The sequence below is a fragment of the Mirounga angustirostris genome, unplaced genomic scaffold, assembly GCF_029215605.1.
Source record: "Mirounga angustirostris isolate CCGP_5_RB_7025 unplaced genomic scaffold, mMirAng1.0.hap1 SCAF_12, whole genome shotgun sequence".
In the NCBI taxonomy this organism is placed as follows: Eukaryota; Metazoa; Chordata; class Mammalia; order Carnivora; family Phocidae; genus Mirounga; species Mirounga angustirostris.
In genome coordinates this window covers 103,257,680-103,278,441 of record NW_026991720.1, presented here as the reverse complement: position 1 = coordinate 103,278,441, position 20,762 = coordinate 103,257,680, and the positions used below count along the sequence as shown (strand labels likewise).

General features: G+C 51.4%; 1 protein-coding gene across 1 annotated transcript in view; it reads left to right on the top strand.

The window, feature by feature from the left end:
* The window catches only part of ABCA13 (ATP binding cassette subfamily A member 13), a 379,838-nt gene that overhangs the window by 103,061 nt on the left and 256,015 nt on the right, over positions 1 to 20,762 (top strand). Inside the window, exons 24-27 of the mRNA XM_064575492.1 lie at positions 6,750 to 6,944; positions 9,519 to 9,683; positions 10,613 to 10,790; positions 15,305 to 15,444. Coding sequence (XP_064431562.1) covers positions 6,750 to 6,944; positions 9,519 to 9,683; positions 10,613 to 10,790; positions 15,305 to 15,444 — 678 coding nt within the window. The remainder of the gene's footprint in view (positions 1 to 6,749; positions 6,945 to 9,518; positions 9,684 to 10,612; positions 10,791 to 15,304; positions 15,445 to 20,762) is intronic.

Below are 20,762 nucleotides of genomic sequence, written 5' to 3'. Positions count from 1 at the left end.
CAAACAAGAGTAGGCCACAAAAAAGAGAGAAACAGACTTGATTGTCCGCTTTTGTGACGGCGGCCGCCCGAGGCAGCCAGCGGTCAGTAGGTGTCACTGGTGCTCTATCCAGGGAGGGCTGCGACCGCCAAGCACCTGGCCCCGGCTTCTTTGCATTCCGGTGTCTTGCTCCCTCATTGACGATGTAAGCCACTGTGGTCGCCTAAATAGCTGGACCGGTAGGTAATGGGGAGGTGTATTGCAAGCTTGCATTTCTGCTCTTCAACTAGATAATGAAGCTATTTGCTTTGCTCGCTAAGCGTATCCACGGACCCACCCGTGTCCACAGATCCTAGGGAAGGAATTCGCGTCCGGGGAGGGGACCGCACTGTGGTGCCTGGTTTTTTTTCTGGACCGCCAGGCTGACAGCAGCGCTGTGTTTTTGGTGGTAACCTCGATGTCTTCCTCCCTGGGCTTGTCTATCCTACTTTCAGTCAGTTTGCGAATTTGTCACACGACATTCTTAGGTGGCCCACAGGGAATATGCAGTGACACTAGAGCCCTGGACAGACTGCAAGAACCCACACGCGTGCATGCATGCATTCATTCACCGAAAACCTCCCTTTCCACTAGATGTCCTTCCTCAAGTGCTAAGGGATCGAATGTTCCAGAACCTTCTAGGCAGTGGCACACAAATAAATAAACACGTGCTGTGTAGGGAAGATCACATGTGCAGGGGACACGTCAGCGGTGGGGACAGCGGTGGGGACAGGTAGTCACTCTGGGGCTCAGGTGGCAATGCTGAGAACCCACGGGCTGTGAAGAGCCATGTGGGAGAGGCTCAGGCTTGGAGACTCGGGGCACAGGGTCAGAGGCAGGGAGGCCGGGAGGCCGGAGAGGAGGCACAGCGGCTGATCCTGGGCCTCGGTTCTGGCTCTGGAGAGCCTGCTGCAGGTGCCCACGGGAAGTTCCCCTCCTCTGCGGTGCTGTGTTCTTTACCACCAGCAACTCCGATTAAACTGAAATCACAGACTTGGGTGCGTGGGACCCTGGGGTCCGCCTCACCTGCCTGAGTCCTGGGCTTCAGTCCCCCCCAACCTGCCCTGTGAGGAACGCAGGTATTTTATGGTGCGATGCCCTGTTGTTGGCTTCAGTTCAGCTGTCACTTCCTTCTTTGTATTCGGCCACGTTTTGATTCTTTAAAATTAGCAACGAGGTCAGAGTCAGGACCCAGATAGACTGGGAGTCTGTCTCCTAACGCTTTATTTTCTTCTCCAAACAACTGAGCACATTAGGACAGTCTGGGAATTCGGACACCATCCGTGGTCCTCAGTGGGTTTGTTCCTCCTGGGGGGTTCTTGTGGAGGAAGGTGGGGACGGGTCCCCAAGAGAGCTCTCATCTCTTCGGGGTGGCTCCTGGGAGGGAAGATATTCTGAGACTTTTTCTTACTTCGCTTGGGCAGAGATGCTTGCACCTCTTGCTTGAGGCTTGTTCTGTGGGCATCATGAGCAGCTGACCGGTGCGGTTTGGGAGCAGAGAGATGCGCGATGGGGTTTTACCCAACCCCTCACGTCCCATTTGTCGCAACACATGGAGTTTGTCTGCTGAAAAGCTGCAACATGTAGTTCTTTTTTTTTTTTTTTTTAAATATTTTATTTATTTACTTGACAGAGAGAGAGAGTAGCAGAGGGAGCAGGAGCGGCAGACTCCCTGCCGAGCAGGGAGCCCGATGCCGGGCTCGATCCCAGGACCCTGAGATCATGACCTGAGCCGAAGGCAGACGCTTAACGGCTGAGCCACCCAGGCACCCCTGCAACATGTAGTTCTTGGTGGAGCTCACTCCGGAGTAGACACTGGTCAAAATCTGCTTGTTCTTGTAACCGCCGCCCCCCACGCCGCCCTCCCCTCCCCCCCCAGAGAGAAAACGATAATGTGTGAGTGGAGTTGAGGGTCTCTGGCCCACGAGGAGGATTCTGGCCAGGCATCCCCTGGAAGACCCAGCCATCTGTGTGTGGGGGGGCATCTTATCCTGGAGCCTGAGTTTCCCCCATTTCCCACAAGGGACCCCATCTCTGCTGCTTTGGGCTGGATTTCTGGTCCTTTTAATCCGGGCACCTCGGCCTCTCCGCCACCTCTCAGCGCAGACACGTCCCTCGCTGCCCCCGACGGGGTGCATCTCTCCCTGCTTGCACTGATGTAAATGGTATTGAAACTGTTTTATAGGATTTGCGCTGATCTCTGCCAAAGTACCTCCTGCTAGTTGCAGTCAATTATTCTGAACTTCCGCGAATCTTTAATCCTGGCTCTACTTTGCAAAGAGTCATTCGTCTGTCTCAGCCTTGCTCGTCCCAAAGGAGAGGAGCATGCCGAGTGTGTGTTCATTTAAGTCATGAGTGCAGAGGGTTAGCCGTGGCCCCGGCAGGGGCGACCACACCTGTTTAGCAGTTTGTCTCTTAAATCAGCCGCCGCACGTAACCTGGGGGCCTGGCAGTGTCCTAGCCTAATAACTGTGCCGTCCAAAGAGGATAATTCTGTATTGATGGTGGCTCTCCCAATGTGCTTTGTGGCAATTGCCGCTTTCTCCAAGAGCTCCTTGATGACCCACGGTCAGGATTCATCCAGGCACCGGCTCTGTTGTGTGCTGCCATTTCCTGGGGTCCGCTTTAAGAAATAAAGCTGAGGGTGGGGTGCCTGGGGGGCTCAGTCGGTTAAGCATCCGACTCTTGACTTTGGCTCAGGTCATGGTCTCAGGGTCGTGAGTTCGAGCCCCGCATCAGGCTCTGTGCTGGGTATGAAGCCTGCTTAAGATTCCCTCCTCTTGGGGCGCCTGGGTGGCTCAGTTGGTTAAGCGACTGCCTTCGGCTCAGGTCATGATCCTGGAGTCCCTGGATCGAGTCCCGCATCGGGCTCCCTGCTCAGCAGGGAGTCTGCTTCTCCCTCTGACCCTCTCATGCTCTATCTCATTCTCTGTCTCAAATAAATAAATAAAAAATCTTAAAAAAAAAATTAAAAAAAAATCTTAAAAATCTTTAAAAAAATAAATTATAAAAAAAAAAGAACTGAGTCTTCTGGGGGTGCCTGGTTGGCTTAGTCAGTAGAGCATGCAGCTCTTGATCTCAGGGTCATAAGTTCAAGCCCCACGTTGGGCATAGAGATGACTTAATTATAAAGAAGAGAAAGAGGGCACCTGGGTGGCTCAGTCGGTTAAGCGACTGCCTTCGGCTCAGGTCGTGATCCTGGAGTCCCGGGATCGAGTCCCGCATCGGGCTCCCTGCTCAGCAGGGAGTCTGCTTCTCCCTCTGACCCTCTCATGCTCTATCTCATTCTCTGTCTCAAATAAATAAATAAAAAATCTTAAAAAAAAAATTAAAAAAAAATCTTAAAAATCTTTAAAAAAATAAATTATAAAAAAAAAAGAACTGAGTCTTCTGGGGGTGCCTGGTTGGCTTAGTCAGTAGAGCATGCAGCTCTTGATCTCAGGGTCATAAGTTCAAGCCCCACGTTGGGCATAGAGATGACTTAATTATAAAGAAGAGAAAGAGGGCACCTGGGTGGCTCAGTCGGTTAAGCGACTGCCTTCGGCTCAGGTCGTGATCCTGGAGTCCCGGGATCGAGTCCCGCATCGGGCTCCCTGCTCGGCAGGCAGTCTGCTTCTCCCTCTGACTCTCCTCCCTCTCATGCTCCCTGTCTTTCATTCTCTTTCTCTCAAATAAATAAAATAAAATCTTTTAAAAAAAGATTCCCTCCTCTTCTGCCCCCCCATCCCCCCACTCTCTCTCTCTAAAAAATAAAAGAAGAAAAAGAAATTAAGGTTGATTTCATTTTCTCCATGACTTCCTAAAAACTGTAGATAGTAGTCCCAATATCCTGTCTGGAGCCTGGAGAGGGGAAAATGTTCTGGAAGTGGAGACAGAGAGCCAGGTGGGAGCCGTGTTCTCCCCCCAGAACTGCAGCGAAGCCGGGGTCTGCCTCAGTGGGTGAGGGGGGCCGTGACCTCTGCCCCAGGGGCCAGCCTGCAGCTCGGTGCCGGGCAGAGGGTGGCTCTTGGACCTCAGACACAGGGAGAGCCGGGGTCAGGACCCAGCCACCCTCAGCCTTCCTCTGGAGCCCTTCTGTCTGGTCCGCCGTCCCTCCTGACAGGTCATCATAGCTTGCTCCTGCCCTCGATGCTGGCGCTTATCCTTGCTCGTAGCTCATCATCGTGTGAGCAGATCTGCGCCCAGCCGGATACTGGGGGCGGAGAGCCCCGCCGCCCCTCTCTGTTCATGGAGGATGGAGTGTTTCCCCTCTGCTCCTCTCACTGATTTGCTGGCACCACTGTGACATGGCCGACTCGCTTTCCCCGTTCCCAGTCCGTCTGCCTCACCAGTGGTGTTTCCTGCCTGGCCGTAATCAAGCGGAGAGCGGCCGTCCCTTTCCATGCTTCCCTGCACCCCCTCATCGAAACTGTCAGCTGGGCAGAGCCGAGGCCGTCCCCGAGGCACGCCGGGCTCCCAATGCGGGGAGCTGCCCGTCCCGGATCCCAAACACAGATGTGTCGGAAAAGCAGCAACACCTTGGCCTCCCCGTTCCTGATAAGTGGCCGTATCAGCCTAAGCAGAGCCATGGTTCACTTTGACGCGGACTCATACGTGGCCCCTCCAACCCAACAAAACGGAGTGTTATTTCTCTTTCTTTACTCCTGCTTCAGGTGCCTTCCATGTAGGAAAAAGGGACATAGTGAGATTTAGGAAGATAAAGAGTAAGGTTTAGGAGACAGGAGTGGATGCAGATATGCTCAGGGCGTTGCTCACTGCAGCGTGGCCGGAGTTTCTGGATGATGGGCACGGGACCCCCGCATTTGGTTTAAATAGGCATACACAAGTTTTTAAGACATATTTTTGATCTGGGACAAATTCTAGGAGTTGTATGGACTGTGACCCTCCCTGGGGGCCACTGGTGATGCTCTAGATGGTAGTTAAGACCAGGCTCCAGGGCAAACACGGATGGGCTGTCATTGGCTGTTTCTGGTTGATGCTCACTCGAAGGCCGGGGGAAGTCTCTGGAGTTGTGGGCTTGGATGGATCCCATTTTCAAGGAAAATTTCATACAGAAGCCCACGTTATGGAACTGATCAAAGACAGGCTGCCCCAATCAAAGCAAATGTTGGATGTCCATACTCCACCCATCACGCCCCCTCTCTGCATGTACCCTACTCCACCCCCAAGGCAACTACCCTTCACCCCCAGGAGAGCACATTTGAAAACAGTGGCATTGAGGAAATCTTTCTCAAGTTGTGTCTGCACCATGGACATCCCATATGGAAAAGGACTCTTTGGTTAATTAGGTGTGAAAACACTTAATGTATCTCTCTCAAAGATTCAAAATGTACATCAGCGTAAGAGAGCATCCTAGCCATTTGTGAGGGTTAGTTTTATATGTCAAGTTGGTTAGGCCATGGCACTCAGGTATTTGGTCAAACACCAGTCTCACTCTTGCCGTGAAGGTATTTTTTAGATGAGATTAACATTCACATCAGTAGACGGTTGAGTAAAGACCATGATGTGGGTGGGCCTCATCCAATCAGTTGAAGGCTGTGATCGAAAAGACTTTAGGTCCCCAGGGGAGGAGGGAATTCTGCCTCCAGACTCCAACTGCAACTCTTCCCTGGGTCTCCAGCTTCTTGGCCCACCCTGCGGATTTTGGACTCGCACCTCCACAATCACTCGAGCCAGTTCCGAACGTAAAATATCCGTGAACACATAAACGCGCATCTTATGGGCTCTGACTGATAAACACAATTGATGCCATCTTCTATTTCTTAATGATTTTCCTGGGCTCTTTCTGGTATTACAGGAAGGCATCTGATGAGTTCTGCCTGCTCATTACTAATAAATGAACAGTAGCTTCGGTTCACAAAGGGTCTTGCTTGGTCTGAATGGTTCACACTAATCATACGCATCACAGGATACATAGAAATGGGAAGCCCATTTTTGAAATTTTGCTTTATGCCTTGTCCTATCGTGAAGGTCATTAGCTGAAAGCCATACGCAAACGGAGACGCGCTCCGCACGTGGTAGCACCAATGTCCTCATCCCTCCTCTGAGTGGATATGCTTTTTCTTTTCTTTCTTTTTTTTTTTTTTTTAAATTCTGGGAAGTTTCTTTTTTTTAAATTTTTTTAAAGATTTTATTTATTTATTTGAGAGAGAGAGTGAGAGAGAAAGAACACAAGAGGGGGGAGCGGGAGAGGGAGAAGCAGACTCCCTGCTGAGCAGGGAGCCCGATGCGGGACTCGATCCAGGGACTCCAGGATCATGACCTGAGCCGAAGGCAGTCGCTTAACCAACTGAGCCACCCAGGCGCCCTGCTTTTTCTTTTCAAAAACCGTTTTTGGAGAGCTGGTTTTCATTTTGGAAATGGAAGAGGAAGAGAATAGTTTCACACCGACAGCTGAAAAGCGAAGGTTGACACCTTGTGTCGGGGGAAGAGTCAAAGGCTGTGGGGGTCCCGCGGGGTCGACGAGGGTGGAGGGTCCTGTGGTCCTGCTCCCGCATCATCAGAAAGGGCAGATCGCCTCAAAATTGGAGAATTATGTGCACATTTTAGAGACGTTTCCACTCAGAATGTTTGGAACTGCACAGAGGTTTGGAGTCCGTGTATTTGTATGGGTAAATCCTCAGCCCTTTGGGAAAATGGGCTTTCGGGGGGGGGTCCTCGCTGAGGAAGGGCTGTGTTGGGGGCTGCCAGGGCCAGCTGGTCTCACCTCTGACCCTCCCGCTCCGATGCAGGTGCTCTTGAGTACCCTCCTGGTGGCCGGGTCTGGAAGGTGTGATGCAGACGTTCTCCGCCTGCTGGTGGCTCTTCCTGAGGACCGGAAGTCTTGGTTTGCAGCCAAGGAACTGTGCAGCCTGCCCGGGCCCCACGTGTATTCTCTGATCGTGTCCATGACTGAGAACCTGAATCTACGCAATGTCATTTACAAAGTAAGGGGGTGACCGTGGGGGGTGGCCTGACTCGGGCCTCGTGACGTCCGCAGAGGGGCGGCAAGGGGGGCCCGCAGGTGCAGACCCTGGCGGCCTCGGCCAATCTCCGTGTCTCGTGTGCGCTGACTCTGGGGTGGGGCTCGGAATCAGGGGTTGCTCGGGAGACCTTCCAGGGGGTCCCTGGGGTCAGGCCTGTGGGGACACTTGGCACAGCGTTGGCGACCATCAGTGTGGTCAGCACAGGAGAACCCACTAGGAAAAGCCCTCCTAACCTCAGTGCCAGGTTCCCCTCCTCCTTAAGGACCCTTCCTGGGGTACATCTGGGGAAGCTGGGTTCCTCGGGCCAGGCCCGCGCCCCGCTCTGAGTCGGGAGCTGCTCCCACCCCTCCTTGGTCCTGGCCTTCTCTGCCCCATCATGTCCTGAGACCCACAGCCTCTATCCTGTGAAGGTTATGTGCCTGCCTCTGCCAGAGCCTGGACGGGAGGAGAAGGTGTGCTCACGGGAGGGAACACAGGGCGGGCCCTGGTCACCTTGGGAACCAGCTCATAACCTGCCTCACACACTCCTGCACATAGTGGGGTGAGGGCGAGAAGGATCTGAGAAACCCAAAGATGACAACGTGTGTGGGAGAGAGTTGACAGTGGACGGTGGGCACGGCTGACCCGGGGACACCCGTGATTACCCCTCCACTGACTGCCCTCTGGGCTCTACCTCTTCTAGAAGTTCGTTGTCTTCTGTCCTCCACTGTTCGAGTCTTACTTATGCTTCCAGAAACTTAGCCCTACCCTTAGGGACCGGTCTTGTTCCCCGTTTCTCCCCAGGGATGGATTTGCCAACATCTGGGCTATTCAGAGATGCCACAGGTGTTGTCAATCCAGCAAGGGCGCTTTGGGCGCTTCCAACCTGGGAGAAGAGCTTTGGGGTCAGGAGAAGGGGAGGTTTGCCATCCCAACCCTCTTTCCTTTGTGGTCTCCCTCCAGTGGGTAAGTATTGGGTTACACACACGCACACACATTCTGAGGACAAGTACTAACTTTCAGATCAAGTACGCCCTCCAAATTCACCGTGCGCCCCCTGGGACACAGATGCAGCCCAATGGCGAGCCAGGGTTTTAGTGCTGTTCTGTTATGCACACAGAAGCGCCATGTGAAATTAGTGCTTCCAAGTAAGTCCCCTGCGGAGGGGCATGAGGATGAGGTGTGGGCTGGAGTCGGTCTCCGGGATGGAAGGAGAACGACAGCACCTCTGATCACACCCGCTCCGATGCGTCAGGAGCCTTCTAGGTGCGTGGCTGTAGGGAAGCTGATGGGCACCATCCTCCTGGAGATGGTGGAGCAGCCCCAAACCTGCAGGCCGAGCAGCATGAACACCAGGGTCCCGGCGCACCTGGCTCGCTCCCAATTCTGCCCACTTTCCGTTGCCCTGACGGCGAGTCCGTGGAGCCTCTTGCAGAACACGCTTGCCGTTTGGATCTGTGGGTTCCTCTGTCAGCACTGTGGTCCCGTCCCAGTCATCCCCACCACGTGTGGGGCTGTGCTGGGCGCCCCTTCTGGGGCGCAGGCTTGATGAGAAAGGCGGGCAGAGAAAGCGACAGAGCCCGCACCCGTGTCTGGTGCCCAAGTGTTGGGCCGCTGACCCCAGAAGGACATCATTATTAGCAGAGCCCGGCCGGAAAAGAGAGAGCTGTGATCTCGGGCCTGCAGGTCAGCTGCAGAAGCAGCAGCTAAGGGGCAGGTGCAGAATGCTAATGAACAAGAATAAGAAGTTGTGACAGTCAGGGCCTCAGCCTGAAAATTCAGTGCGCAAATAAACGCAGAAGGGGGAGGCTCGCCGTGATTCCTCCCTTCTTGTGGAAAGAGGCAGCGTCTGCTCATTTATCCATTTATCCAGCAAACTCTGAGCCGTAATACGACCCACGCTGTCCTGCTCCCTGTAACTACGTAAGTGATGGGCCAGGCACACATCCCCACCCGTGTGGAATGTACATCCTGGAACAGAGAAGACGAAAATGATAAGTAAAAATACTTAGCGGGTCAGGGTAATAGCACACAGGTTTCAAAGGGCTCTGCTAGCTTCTAAACTCCCGGGTTAAATGCCTGGCCCTGTCCTTCTAACTCTGAGACTCCTGGACGTCCTTGGATCTCCGAGCCCCTGTCCCCTTGTCCCCAAAATGAGCATTAGCACAGCCCAGAGGGATGAGGAGGGTAAATAGAAATGGTTCACAGCGGTTAAGTGGAAATTGTTTCCCATGTCAGAGTTGTTCTGTTTTGGCCTCTTAAATGCCCACTTTAGGCACCTCCAACATAAAGAGAAATTGTGAAAATGATTTGAATTTTAACGATAGATTGTATCCATCCCTGGTTTACGTTTGAACAGTGTGGGTGCAATTGTGTGCCAGAACGCCGAGCGAGGCGAGCGCTAATAAAGAGGACTTTTATATGGCACAGTGAAGTCGTCTCCCTAGTTCAAGAAAGAAGAAAGTCAAATAACCAGGTTTTCACTGCTCAAGCAATCCTCACGAGAGTCAAAGTCCGACGTTGGTTATTTCTCGTGTTGTGTTTTTTTCCTTCGAGATTCTGATGCCTTCGGAAGCCCACAGTGCACTTGGCTCCTTGTTGGATGTGGTCTCCAGACTCAGCCACCTGCTTGCCAAAGCTGGCCACGTTCTGGAATACCTCCCCAAATTTCTTCAGGCCTATAAGATCACTGCCTTGCTAGACACGCCCGACTTCCGACAGGTATGTGTTTGCTCTTGGCCCCCGGGGAAAAATTCAGATTTGCTGTCTTTGTATTTGCAGCTTTTGCTTGTGTATCTCTTTCTTCCAACATCTAAATTCTACATGTGGGAACAAAATATAGGAACAGGAGTACCTTCTATGGCTCTGGAGACATAAGAACCAGGGGACGGGGACTTCTTTGAGCCACATGGCCCCACATGGTGGTTGGGGATAGCTCACGCATCGTCTGTGAAGTCAGAAATCACTAAACTGAATATTAGCACAAATGAGATTCCAAGGGCCTGTTTAACTTAATTCTGAGAGTAAATTGCTTTCAAAAACCTTCAAACGTTTATTTACATATAAATAATTGGCTTACAAATTACAGATTATTTGCTGCACATAGAAACACAAACTTGAATGCAGTCAGCAGCGTGATGCTACCTTTTGCTTGGATGCCGTCTGCCAGGAGGGGCTGCGTGGGGAGAGCAGATGTGCGGGGGACACGCAGAGGCCGAGGTGCAGGGTTGGGGGGTGGACGGCGAGGTGCTCAGCGGCCTCGGTCAGGACAGCACTCTGCCCATGAGCTGATGCATGATGCAGACGCCTGTCAAGTATCTGGGTAACTTGGCAGTAGAAACGCACATGAAGACCATTAGTTAGTCGGAGTGAGTGATATTTTATGGATCGATCACTTACCACCGGACGGACGAGGATTTGCTGGTGTGCATGCGTGCGTGTGTGCATATGACATTTGTCTCCATGATGGGTTTATAGGCCAGGGAAAACCACCGCATGATCTGCAGAGTGTTTCGAGGTCAGAGACGTCCCAAGCAGAGATCGCGTGCTTGGACTTGTTGGACATCTTGTACGTTGAGTTGGAGAATGGGCTTCCTTTCAGGAGTCTCCGTCACTGGTTGAAATGCTGCTTGTTTTCCTCATGTTCTCAGGCTCCGCAACATGGGGAGGCCAGAAGTTCAGCGTTTGGTTCTTTCCAGTTCATGATGAAGAAGGTTTGCAAGGAGCAAGCGTCGTTCTTCAGCGGCTCTAACTCATTCATTAGCTTGCCCAGAGTTAACGAGCTCCTGGGAGAGGACAAAGAAAAATTCAACATTCCTGAAGATTCAAGTAAGATGACATTAATTAGCGTTCGTTGAGATTGGTTTGCGTCTCAGCCATTAGCCCTGCTCTGTATGGAATATTCTGTGTGAAGGTGGGCACACACCAGCAGAGAATTGTCTCGGGCTTCTTAGCTTTACCCCTCGCTTTCACTAAGGCTGCCAGACACTGCCCTGGCAGGTGGCTTTGGAAGCCCCTGGCGCCCGTGGGCATGGGCTCATCCTCTCTCTGCATTGCTGGGGAAGTGATACCAGTATTCTTTCCGTGTCACGGATGAGACCACTGTGATCAGAGATGAAATCATGTGGCCAAAGAGGCATAACTGGTTCGGGGGGTGGGGGACGCTGAACTGATCAAACCCTAAACCCTTACCTGGCTTTCTAATTAGAACGGGTCCATCTAAAGTGGGGCCAGGAAGTCTCTTATCAATCCACGGTCCTTTGCCCCTGAGCTTCATAGAAGGCAGATTTGGAGGAGGCCACATACATTTCTTCTTGTTGTAGGACATAGCTGATCTGCAGGGGCCAACATGGTGGTGCTGGTCTCTGTGCCCGGACCCCTCACCAGTACAGGTCACCGAGGGGTCCCAAATGGACCAGGCTTCAGGGGCGTCTGACTCTGAGGCTTCCAGTCTTTTTAAAAGGTTTACCTGTTTGGGGGCACCTGGGTGGCTCAGTTGGTTAAGCGACTGCCTTCAGCTCAGGTCATGATCCCGGGGTCCTGGGTTCGAGTCCTGCATCGGGCTCCCTGCTCTGCGGGGAGCCTGCTTCTCCCTCTCCCACTCCCCCTGCTTGTGTTTCCTCTCTCGCTGTGTCTCTCTCTGTCAAGTAAATAAATAAAATCTTAAAAAAAAAAAAAAAAAAAGTTTACCTCTTTGCTCAGCCAGCTAATCTTCTTTTTGATGAATTCATCAACTCAGCTGATTGGGGACCTCATTTACATCTTCAGAATTCCTTCACCGAGCCTGTGTAAGCTACCCAGGGGCACGGCGTCTGTCATAGTCACGGGTTCTGTCTGCAAGTCAAGGTTTGAAGTTCGTCCAGGGGCCGTGTTAGGATTCTGCCTACCACCTGCCCCCCAAGTATACATATGAAATATATATTATTAGTTATAAATTATGTATTATATATTTAAAAATTTATTTAATATAAAAATTAGATTATTTATTTATTTTAAAGATTTTATTTATTTGACAGAGAGAGCACAAGCAGAGGGAGAGAGAGGGAGAAGCAGGCTCCCTGCTGAGCAAGGAGCCCGATGTGGGACTCGATCCCAGGACCCTGGGATCATGACCTGGGTCGTAGGCAGCCGCTTAACCGACTGAGCCACCCAGGCGTCCCAAAAAATAGATATTTAAATCTGTGTTTACATATGGCATGCCCAGGATGGACAGAGTGTTGGTGGGACTGGGGAAGAGGAGGAGAGTGGCGGTTTGCAAAGACCTCCCGGCCAGAGACCGTGTGTCGGTGTGCTCATCAGCTAATGGGTAATTCGGACAGCTGCCAAGCATAACATAATTTGGCAGTATAAAAACATGTTAATGTTACTAATATTTGATAATTTTTGTTGTCTACTTCTCTAATTCTCATTTTTTCTTTTTTTCTTGCATTTGGGTTTCTTGAGGATTTTTTTTATTACGTTATGTTAATCATCATATATTACATCATTAGTTTTATTTATTATTTATTTATTTATTTATTTATTTATTTGAGAGGGAGAATGAGATAGAGAGAAAGAGCATGAGAGTGGGGAGTGTCAGAGGGAGAAGCAGACTCCCTGCTGAGCAGGGAGCCCAATGCGGGACTTGATCCCGGGACTCCAGGATCATGACCTGAGCCGAAGGCAGTCGCTTAACCAACTGAGCCACCCAGGCACCCCACATCATTAGTTTTTGATGTAGTGTTCCATGATTCATTGTTTGCGTATAACACCCAGTGCTCCATGCAGAATGTGCCCTCTTTAATACCCATCACCAGGCTAACCCATCCCCCGCCCCCAGAACCCTCAATTTGTTTCTCATAGTCCATAGTCTCTCATGGTTCATCTCCCCCTCCGATTTCCGCCCCCTTCATTCTTCCTTTTGAGGATTTTTTATGTGCTCATCAAATCTAATCATCCAATCATCCATCCATTCCTCCATCCATCCACTGATCCATCTATCTAGCCTTCCATCCATCCTTCTATCCATCATCCACTTCTATCCATCCATCTCCATTCATCCATCCATCCATCTGTCCATCCCTCCCTCCCCATCCATTGATTCATCCATTTATCTGTCCATCCATCCATCCACCCATCCATTGATCCATCCATCCTTTTATCCATCCATCCATCCATCCATCCATCCATCCATCCATCCATCCATCTATCCATCCATCCACCCATCTATTCATCCATCCCCACCCACCCATCCATTGATCCATCCATCCATCCATCCATCCATCCCTCCATCCCTCCCCCAGCCATTGATTCATCCATTCATCTGTCCATCCATCCACCCATCCATTGATCCATCCATCCTTTTATCCATCCATCCATCTATCCATTCACCCATCTATCCATCCATCCCCACCCAACCATCCATTGATCCATCCATCCCTCCATCCCTCCCCCATCCATTGATTTATCCATTCATCTGTCCATCCATCCATCCACCCATCCATTGATCCATCCATCCCTCCATCCCTCCCCCATCCATTGATTTATCCATTCATCTGTCCATCCATCCATCCACCCATCCATTGATCCATCCATCCTTCTATCCACCCATCCATCCATCCACCCATCTATCCATCTATCCCCACCTAGCCATCCATTGATCCATCCATCCATCCTTCCATCCATCCTTCCTTTCCATCCATCCATCTATCCATCCATCCATCCATCCATCCATCCATCCATCCATCCACCCACTCAACCATTCATCCATCCAGTCATTCAGCTACCATGGAGGACCAGTCTTTCTTGGTCCTTTCATACATTGTATTTCAAATGATTGTCACACTAACCATAGACAATATTAGTACCCTCCTTTTCCACATGACATACTGGAAGCTCAGAGAAGGTTAAGCGACTTACCCAAGTTCATGCAGCTCTCAAGTGGCAGATGTCAGGATTCCTCGTTTCAGATTTTTGCTCTGTACATATATATGGTTGTGTCTTTTCTGAAATGAAAATTGTCACTGTTTAAATTATGCTTATAAAGTGTAACTTTAAAAAATATCAGTAAGAGCAATCTTTATAAATGATGGTTTAAAAACTTATTATGTAGTCATGCTCTTAATTTATATCTCAGGGGATTCCTTCTATCAATTTTATTGTACTTGTTGAATAAAAAGAACTGGTTTTTCCTTTTCAAACAGAGAATTTGGGAAGATGTAATGAATAGTGGAAATAATCACAACAGCACTATTCATGCCTTGGGTGTCAGGAATCATGATATCAAAACTAAGATATTTCCATTTTAAATGTCCACTTCAGGGGTAAAAGAACGAGTTGAAGTATTCATCACTAGCTTAAAACCTTATAGTATTTTGGACCCCCTGGGTGGCTCAGTCAGTTGAGTGTCCGACTCTTGATCTCAGCCCAGCTCTTGATCTCAAGGTTGTGAGTTCAAGCCCCATGTTGGGCTCTATGCTGGGCGTGGGGCTACTTAAAAAACAAAAAACAGGGGCGCCTGGGTGGCTCAGTCGTTAAGCATCTGCCTTCAGCTCAGGTCATGATCCCAGGGTCCTGGGATCGAGCCCCGCATCGGGCTCCCTGCTCCGTGGGAGGCCTGCTTCTCCCTCTCCCGCTCCCCCTGCTTGTGTTCCCTCTCTCGCTGTGTCTCTCTCTGTCAAATAAATAAATAAAATCTTTAAAAACAAACAAACAAACAAAAAACAAAAACAAACAACAAAGACAAACCTTATAGTATTTGGTTACTACCTATTCGGTTAGACAGGTCAGTTGAGTAAACCTTTGATTGAAACCAATTAGCACACAGCAATGTTGGTCCCCCACCTTTAGGGATCAAGTGTTTGAGTGAAAACAAGGCGCTTTAATATATCAAAAGCAGTAAGGTCAACACTGCTGTGTAGGCGCAGGGAAAAAAAATTCAGTAGCAATATATAAAGCTCATTTCATAGGAAAAGACCTAATTCTGTTCCCAATCCTATAAGGTGTTCATGATTTTCTACACTGAAGATCAGATGCATTTCTTTCTATTACTATTTGCAGGTGCCTTTTCATCAATTAGTGCTCTTATTGATGACTTAGTTTGAATATGTGAAGGTCATGCTTTCCTTTCTTTCCAATTACCGAAACGAACACGGTATCTTGAAATTTCTTACAAGGCGAGGACTGCTAAGGACAGCGACGAGAAAAATTATTCTCGAATTTACTGTCCAAATTCAGTTGTGGCATGAAAAATGTATCTACATCACCCATTGGAAAGTGAGGCATCATGAATATATAGATGCATGTCACCATTAGCCTGGGCATCCTGTATCGTAAGTAATATTTTTTTCTTCTAATTGTGACAGCACCATTTTGCTTGAACCTCTATCAAGAAATTCTGCAGTCTCCAAACGGCGCTTTGGTGTGGTCTTTCCTAAAACCTATATTACACGGAAAAATACTGTACACACCAAATACCCCAGAGATTAATGAGGTCATTCAAAAGGTAAGTCTGGGGGCGCCTGGGTGGCTCACTTGGTGAAGTGTTTGAGTCTTCGTTTGATTCAGGTTATGATCTCAGGGTTGTGATATCGAGCCCCATGTCCGGCTCCACGCTCAGTGGGCAGTCTGCTTGAGATTCTTTCTCCCTCTCCCTCTCTAAAATAAATAAATAATTTTTTTTTTTAAAAAAAGATAAGTCTGAATGAATGAGGATCTTATCGACCATACAAGCAGAGCATCAGGAAGGGGTCTTTAAAGATGCGCAGTGTTCTATAGATTGGAATGCATAAAGTTTTCGTGTGTTGATGATGGTTCGTCTTGGCCTCTTCTGGCTCCTTGTTCCCCGGGTCGCTGTCCTAGAGGACACGTTGGGGCAGCAGGTATTATCTGGAGCAGCCCATGCCGTGAGGATAATTAGACAGAAAGGCAGGCTGTTCCCTGTGGTCCCAGGAGAGGGTGGAGGACAAAGGCTAGTTGGTTTTGCTTGGTGCATCTGGCGGTTAAGGACGAGTCAGACCAGACATGTTTGTAGGCGCCGCCGGGGCCTGGTGAGTGACGTTTCCAGGTCGATTGTGAGGCTTTGTCAGCCTCACTCTGTGGAGGAGGAGCTCAAGGTGGTGGCGAAATCAGCTTCCCTGGGAGCAATCCAGACATCACGGGGTTCTGCTTGGTTTCCCTTCTGGACCTTGGGTAACGTCCCACCCATGCCCTGTTGGACTTGCGATTCTTCCTATTTGTGCTTTCTTTTGAAAGGATGGTGCTGTATTTTGTGTTTTGTTTTCGTGTCTGGCGGTGGCTTGTAAGGGGGCTTGCAGGCTCCTTTTGGGGGCTTCACAGAGGACAGACATGCGGATGATCTGATCCGACTGTCCCACCCAGAAGAGGAGACACCAAGTTCTCCCGATGATCCGCTTTCAAGCTTCAAATGGTACTAACTTGAAAGTGGAAAAGTTCACGCTAGCATGTGGTCGTGTGAGTGGTGGTGTTAGTTTTGGTCCATTTGGCTTTTGCACACCCCTGGGGTCGTCCTGACAAGCAAAAGAATAATTTAGATGTAAGATGAGGGATTCGTTCAGTGTGAGAGGTGAGCTGTTCCTCCTGCACAGAGAGGCATCTGGGGGGCAGGGCTTGCGGGCCTCCATCAGCTGGGGGAGGCTGTAGGCTGGCCAGGACAGAGCTGTGGGGAGGGCTCGAGCCCCATGCTGCCTGAGAATGAGGAAGATTCTAGAAAAACCAGAGATTTCTCTGATTCTAGCTCATCCCATTTCAGATTTCGGTAGATCCTAACAGGAGCTAGTATCTTTTTCACTCATTCGATGCGCCTCACAACCTGGCTTGTGGATATCCTGGTTTTGTACTGATAACACTAACTTTATTTTGACGGTTGGCCCTGGCTACTTAGTTTTATGAAACTTGGATCCAGTCATTAGACCCTTGGTCTAAAGTCCCAAGTGGCTGGGAGACCCTGGAAGCATTGCCACTTGTGTTAAATGAAGCAACAGACTCTGTGGGGTGCAGGGCCCGATGTTGCAAATTACTTAGTACTCAGTTTCATTCTCTGCATTACTCGCTATTAGGTGGAACCACCTAAAATGGCCATGTGTGTAGGAAAAAATGTAATTTCAGGGGGTTCAACCTCTGACACTGAGGGTGTCACTAACAAGCACGGTGGTGGTAAGAACAGGCGTGCACGCCAGCAAGGCTGGGTGTCGCCCTCCCTGTCCCGACTGTCCGTGTGACCCTGGGCTTATTGCTCTCCCTCTGGAGCTCTTCTTCGATCAGCAAAAGGGAGGCATGAGGGAGATCCAGGATTTCCTGTGGGAGATCGATCTTTATGGGGATACCCCGCCCTGGGGGTCCTTCCCATGCCCTTGCCTGCCTGGGCTCCCCGGGGGATGCTCCCTTCCACTGAGCACGTCCCGGACCCCGATGAAATGATGGCTACAAATTCTCGGGAGTACCCAGCTCGTACTAAAGGACATTTAGGCAGGAATCCATGGTCTTTCCACGTTATTATTCGAGAGGCCCCAATCCATCAGTATCCTCTTTTAATTTTGTGGGTCAGAATTGTGTTTGGTCTTGGCCCCAGCCTGATGCCAAAATAAAGAGCAGTGTGGAGACAGCATGTGAGCTTTAAGAGAGGTTACAAAAGTAAACAGAACAGATAAAGGAATTAGAGGGGGTTTCCAAGAATCAGTGGCACGTCAGGAATGGCATCAGAAGTGGGGTGTCACACCCCAAATGTTGTCTGTCCCCCAGAAATGTTCTCTGACTGCTTGTACTTGGTTTCCTTCCGTCACATGAGCTAAGATCGCTGTCTCGCAGTGCGTGTGGCCTGGAGGATTGGAAAAAGAATAAATATCAGAGATGATATTTAGAAAAGAGACAACTAATGTAGGCCTGGATCTTCTCTACGAATGTGATTTCTGAAGGACGCCCCGCCCTCATTTGTGGGGGGCCTGGGGAGGGCGAATGTCACCTGAGGAAGGAGGCAGAGGTGGTGGGGGGCCAGGGATTCTCAGCCGGGGTGGGGCCTGGCAATGTTGTCCCCAGAGGAGCTGGGGCAATGTCTGGAGGCATCTTTGGTGTCACAACTAGGGCGGTGGTGGGGGTGGGGGGCTATTGGCATCCTGTGGGTGGAGGCCGGGGATGCAGCCAAGCTCCCCGAAATGCACAGGACAGCCCCCACTGTCCGGGGGCAGGATGATCTGGCACAGAATGTCACGGGTACTGAGGCGGAGAAGTGTGTCTAGAGGGGGTGGGAGCCCAAGGGGAGAGAGGGACAGAGGAGGGGCGCCCTGTCCAGCACCTGATGATGGTGCTGAGTGCGGAGGGGCTGTGGGCCGCGGGGAAGCCGAGAGCAGAGTGCACTTGGCCTTCACCACCCCCCTCCCCCGCGTGTCTCAGGACTGTGGTGGCCCGAGCAGAGGGGTCAGCAGGGGGGCAGGCCTGAATTAGCCTCTCCCAGCATGGGGGCAAGGAAGCCAGACTTTCCTAATGTCTGTGTCCTGAGCCGAGGTTGGTGACCTGCCATGCACCTGCTCCTGCAAGGGGGAAGGGGGCCTTGGTGCCAGGGTGGTTCCAGCCCGGCCATAGCAGGACGGCCTGGGCCGAGCGTCCAAGAGCAGGAGCTGAGAGGAGAAGTGTGTGTCTGTTGTCTCGACTGCCATCCCCACGGGGCCTAGCACAGTGCCAGGAACACAGAGGGCAAATGGGTGTTGGATGAATCAAAGCATGGTGATTATATGGCTCTTGTGCCCGGTTCAGTCAAAGGCATCTGTGTATTAAATACGCCAGGGACGGAATCAACTCTGCGCCAAGCTCTCTGCCCTCCCCGCGTCCCGTGGGTGCCCCGTCTATCACGGTGGCACTTGTACTCGGGTCCCGATCCGCCGTCGTCTTGCCTGACTTAGCAGGGGTGAGCGTGGTCAGGGAGCGCACCCTGCCACGGTCATTACTGTCCCCTAGCCACACTTGGCCAGGCCCCTGCCAGGACCATCTCATTGACCTCTCAAACAACTGTGGAAGGGAAGTACTATTATCCCCATTATACAGACAGGAAAATAAAGGCTTGGAGCGGATTCGAGACGTAGCTGGTAAGAGGTCCTGGGGGTTATGGATTTGGGAGGACATGATCCCGCACGGGACATTGCCACTTTCTTTTACCACTTGGACGTGGAAATGTGTGGGGCCATCGAGGACACTTGCAAACTCTGTCCTTCAGATTCTGCAACCAGTTCTAGAATCGCATGGAAGGTAGGAGCCCAGGGAGGGCTGGTTTGCTAATGACTGCATGAAACATGGCGCTTGATTCTGCAAAACAGGCAGGAGACCCCCAGAGACCAGCCACAGGGCTGCTCCTCTGCGTCAGCTGGCCCTGGGCTCCTACAGGAGCTCTCCCTTGACCCTCGTGGCCCATGAACTTGCTCCCCAGGCAGGGTCGCACCTGACTCGTCTGTGTCATCTGCAGGGCCTGGCACAGAGTGCTGATGGGCATTGCCCGTGAGGAGGTCTGCATGGAAGTTTGCAGATCTCCGTTTTCAGGGCCCGTCAGAGGAGGAGAAGATACGGTTCATGGTGCTTTCATCATTAAAACGCTTTCCCTCAACATCGGAGCTAGTGTTTTTCCATGTCCCTGGGGTCCCCAGAGACCTCCTCTGTCAGAGGACCAAGAGCGCCTTTTTGACTGTGACAGCAGTTTGCCCTGAAGTCGCTGAAGCAGACACGAGGCCTGACTGCCGGTGGGTCCCGCTCATCTGCGCCTGAGCAAGTTTCTGGAGCCCAAGGGCAGCCTGTAGCTGCTGGCATGGCTGGCGTGGCTGGCATGGCTGGCGTGGCTGGCGTGGCTGGCGTGGCTGGTGTGGCTGGCGTGCGTGCCGGCCACTCTGGGACGGAGAGCCAGGCCCAGGGTTGCAGGTGTCCCAGGGGCGTGGGCACCCTACACGGCAGGGCTCCGGGAGCCCGAGGGGGGGCTCCACCCCACCTGCTGACCGTGGCCACTCCATGGTCCTCGTGGGGATCCCCGCCTCAGATGCAGTGTGGGAGTCTTGGCCCCCTGCCTCGACCTCCCCAAAGCCCCGGGGTCAGTTCCTGTGGCTTCTCGCCACTTTCAGCTCTGCAAGCCTCTAGTTTTTCTTCTGTTAAATATCAGGCTGGTGTTAAAGCTAGTTTCCGGTGTTTGACATGATCTTGACATCAGAAATTGCATTATCTTTTCTCCTTAGTGTTTTTTTCACGGCGTGCGCATTTTTGCTGTTTTCTGAGCACGGTGTCCATCTGGTTAGTTTGCAGGGTGTCAGTCAGGGTCCAATCAGAAGGAACAGCAAGGAAGGTTTCATAGGAAAATTATGACCCTAGAGTAGCAGGGGGTTGGTTGGGGATGTGAGGGGAGCTATGAACAATGCAGCCTGTGGCTGGTGGGGGCACCGAGGGAAAGCAGGGACTGCCCTAGAAATGGCCTCCCCGCTGGGATCGGGGTCCGGACCCCACCGGGAGGAGCACAGCTGTGGCCAGCTGGATGTAGAGGTCCCCAGGGACCCACTGGTGGTGCTGGGATCTGCCCTGTGGGTGCAGGGGAAGCCTTCTGCGGGGCCGCTCTGCAGAGCTGGACCAAGGCCTGCCCGCCCGGGGAAGTCATCGTGGGGATGCAGCCCCCCCTGGGAGGGGCGGGCTCTCATACATCTACTCTGCAGCAGAAGGAGGGATCTCGGGGACATTACCTGTTCTCATCTGGGCACTGCGGAGCATTCTGCTAGCTGGGAGCTCCCCTGTGCCTCATGCCTGCCAGGGGAACGGGCCGAGGTCCGACTCATTTCCTTGTTG